Source organism: Nestor notabilis, unplaced genomic scaffold (assembly GCF_000696875.1).
Source record: "Nestor notabilis isolate BGI_N333 unplaced genomic scaffold, ASM69687v1 scaffold850, whole genome shotgun sequence".
In the NCBI taxonomy this organism is placed as follows: Eukaryota; Metazoa; Chordata; class Aves; order Psittaciformes; family Psittacidae; genus Nestor; species Nestor notabilis.
Window position 1 is genome coordinate 8,891 of NW_009912233.1, and position 3,710 is coordinate 12,600.

Here is a 3,710-nt window from a genome sequence, read left to right on the forward strand (position 1 = left end):
CAGGTGGCAGTGCTGCACCCTTCTCCCCTCCCTGCCATCAGCAACACTGCCCTAGGTCCTGTTTATCCATAAAGTTTCTTACTGTTTCTAGAAGGTCAGTTTGTATATTTGTAAAGCAGAGTACCTGTGGCTGCATGGATCAGTTTTCACAACAGCATTCCCAGTGAGCTCCTCACTGCAGCATTAGCAGCTTCTTTCAAAAGACGCTGAACACACGGTGCAAAAACAAAACACTGAGGGAACACACAGCACATTATCAGCTCTTGTTGGTTCTGCACTCTAGAGGTTTATAAAGCTTATTTTACTTGGAAGTTTGTGTGAGGGATCAAGTGTAGTCAAACAACTTCCGAGAAGCACTTTGGCACCTACCAACCTACCAGTTGCTTTGCAATTTCAATGTAAGGCCCAACTTCCTAAACTCAAAAAGAATGTTAGAGTTGTGAAAGCAATTTCATTGCGTTTTCTTCAGTTTTTGAGAGTCTATGCTATGGACACTGGTATTTGTTACCTCTAAATAGTCACTATATTTTAAGTTGTAGCTAAATTATCCCTGAAATTTGTAAGCATTCATAATCTGAAACCTGTGGCTAGTGTTTTTCACGTGACTCCAGGACAAACCTGCACCTCACAGACATCGAGTCGCACTCTGATAAGATGGCACCAAGTGTTAAGTAGATCTCAAAGCAGAGGGTAAGGAATTTGGGGTAACTGAGCTTCCTGAGGTGATCCTGAAACAGCGATACAGAACCCACTGCATACTGTTTAGTGAAACAGAAAACACGCTATGCAGACCTTGTCACAAACATAAATAGGAAAAAGACTTTTTTAAAAAAAGAACAAGAATTCAGAGCTTTCCAGTGTCACAGCTCACAGAAAATTAAAAAAGTCATGCTTAAGTTTTCAAATACTCCTCAGACACAGCAAACCTAAATAGTATTCAGTTAAATAAATGCATGAGATACTCTGGGAAGCAGAGGTAAGAGAAAAGCTTTAAACTAAAAGAGGAAGGAAAATTTTGTTTCAATAAACAGCACTTTTTTTTTTTTATACACAACAAGCTAGTACAAGGAAAGGCTAAAACACTGCTTTAGGAATGGCCATTTACTATCGGCACGAAGCATAGCTTACCCTTTTTAAATAACACAGTGAATTTGCAATACATCATTTACAAAACACGGATCGATTTATTCAAATTTTGTTAGTGTTGTCAATCTCATAATTTAGCAGAGGTGGAACTGAGGTATACCTTGTTGAGGGAGGTTAAGTAATACTTGGAAGCCTCTTTGCTATAACCCACTTGATTACTTTTGTTTATGTACACAGAACAGCAGCACACTAAACATTCACAAGCTGTGTCATAGTCGCATTACAATAGTCATTTTTATAAACAACGGCAAATGCAATAAAAACAAGTTACCCTTTTTTTTAAATCTGAAATGAAATGTTTGATTTAAAAAAAATAACAGTAGTTCATTTAAGGAATTAGTCTCTTCTGACAGGGATTAAGAAATTGGGCGTCAGTTTTTAAAATGCTTGATTAGCCAGAACAGGTCTGTATTCTTCATGTTCCTTAACCGCACGTCACCATTTCTCAGTCACATGTCCTTCAGGTGTATGCAGGGAATGCAGAAAGTCTCAGGGATCCATGTTTGGGAGGAGGAAGGAGAAAATAAAGGAAAAACACCTCTTAATGCTGTTCCAGAGAGACTTACCATTCTTCTCACGCAGCAATCAGTAATGATGCGAGCAGTCCCCTTAGCTTTAGCAGCTCCAGTGAAGAGTCCAGTGGTCAGTTCCATGACCAGTGCAACTATCTATCATAGACTGGATTCTTTGGGAGGAAAGTCAACGTTTGTCACCATCGTGACCACAGTCACAATATCCTCTGTTGTTATAATGTTAGTTAATTTTTGCATCTGAATAATCCGTTCTTCTACACAGCCCGCTGACAACCTGGCTTCCGCATCATGATCCCAGCATTCCTCTATGGTTTCACAAAGCATTGCCATTCCCTGCAAGCAAACAAAGCAAAGTACAAAAAAGAATGGTATACAGAGTTAGCAGCAAGTTTTATGAAGGTGATCAGGATATAGCAATTCTAATACAAAACTGCATTTCCACAAAATCACAGAATGGTTTGTGTTGGAAGGGACCTTAAACCTCATCCAGTTCCAAGCCCCTGTCACAGGCAGGGACACCTTCCACTAGACCAGGCTGCTAAGAGCCCCGTCCAACCCTGGCCTTGAACACTGCCAGGGATGGGGCAGCCACAGCTTCTCTGGGCAACCTGTGCCAGGGCCTCATCACCCTCGGCAGGGAAGAATTTGTTCCTAATATTGAATCTAAACCACCCTACAGGCCCTTGTAAAAAGTCCCTCTCCAGATTTCTTGTTGGCCCCTTTAGGCACTGGGAGCTGCTCTAAGGTCTCTGGGACCCTTCTGCAGGCTGAACAAGCCCATCTCTCTCAGCTTGTCACCTTAGGAGATGTGCTCCAGCCCATGGAGCATCTTTGTGGCCTTCTCTGGACTTGCTCCAACAGGTCCACATTCCTCCCGCCCCCCTTGAACAGTACTAGGAATCAGCAGTGGTGTTACTGCAAGTCTCTAGCCATGAAGCAGATCTGGGAAGCATGCAATTCCTCCTTAAGTAATCCCAGAAATTTCTCACATAACACTGCTTACCTTGTGTAACACTGTTCAGTTTATAGCATTCCTGTAGTAATCAAGAGTATTAGTTCTTAAGTATACTAACTTGTCCATTCAAAAGTAACCCTCAAAAATCTCTTTCACCAAAAAAGTGAAAAATAAATAAAAAAATTTTTAAAAAAATCACTCTAATCACTCAGAATATTTTAAGATTAAGAACATCCTAATTTACAGTCTATTTAATTCTTACTGGAATTACTAAACTTACATTCTTCCTAAAAGACAGTAGTATGAACACAACACTAGATTAACAAAATTTGAAATTCAAATCCTGATAGACATTGCAGAATGCGGTTGTGTAATGACTTACAGCATGTTTTTGCCAGCATTCTCTTAAAACAGGTCTCTTCTTTTTATGAACTACAACTTCCTGCATGTCTTCGAGGGAGGGATGCTGGCCAATTTCTTCTTCAAATGGCAACATGTACTCATCTACTGGGCCTAAAGATAAAAAAAAAGAATTTAACCCTCAAATTTTGCTTTAAAAAACCCAAAACCAAAACAAAAAAACAAAACAAAAAACCCCCCCAACCAACCAAGCAAAAAAGACTGGTATCTCAGCAGTGCAGTCCACAGTGAGACTCTTCAGAAGCCGTTTGCTTCCCACTGCCATTCAAGGCGCATCCTGTGACAGGTGATTAGCAAGCAGTGACTAGATTCTAAGTAAGTGCAGTGGCATTTTCAGGAGCCACCAGGCTCTGCTCCCCGGCGTGCGGCAGCCGAGTGCAGCTCCCGGCCCGGCCCCCCTGCAGCTGAAACCTTGGAAGCACATGGGCGGAGGGGGGCGCTCGAATCCGCGGCTTCTCCCCCACCTCTGCCAACAAATCCTAGCCGGGGGAAGGGACATCTTCATCCCTCATTGAAGTGCGGGCTCCCGCGGTGTCTCATTACCAAGCGGGCGCCCGGTTGCCGCTTCTGAGTGTCACCAATACCACACATGCTACAAAGGACGAGTTTGCAATAGCAACTGCTGCATCCCTCTGCAAAAGAAACATGATGCTGCC

The 3,710-nt window shown here is 42.3% G+C and overlaps 1 protein-coding gene across 1 annotated transcript in view; it reads right to left on the reverse strand.

The window, feature by feature from the left end:
- Nucleotides 1-1,439: 1,439 nt before the first annotated feature.
- ACVR2A (activin A receptor, type IIA) overlaps nt 1,440-3,710 on the reverse strand; it is a 65,755-nt gene continuing 63,484 nt past the window's right edge. Inside the window, exons 10-11 of the mRNA XM_010018327.1 lie at nt 3,017-3,147; nt 1,440-2,012 (exon numbers count right to left, since the gene is read on the reverse strand). Coding sequence (XP_010016629.1) covers nt 1,818-2,012; nt 3,017-3,147 — 326 coding nt within the window. The 3' untranslated portion in view covers nt 1,440-1,817. The remainder of the gene's footprint in view (nt 2,013-3,016; nt 3,148-3,710) is intronic.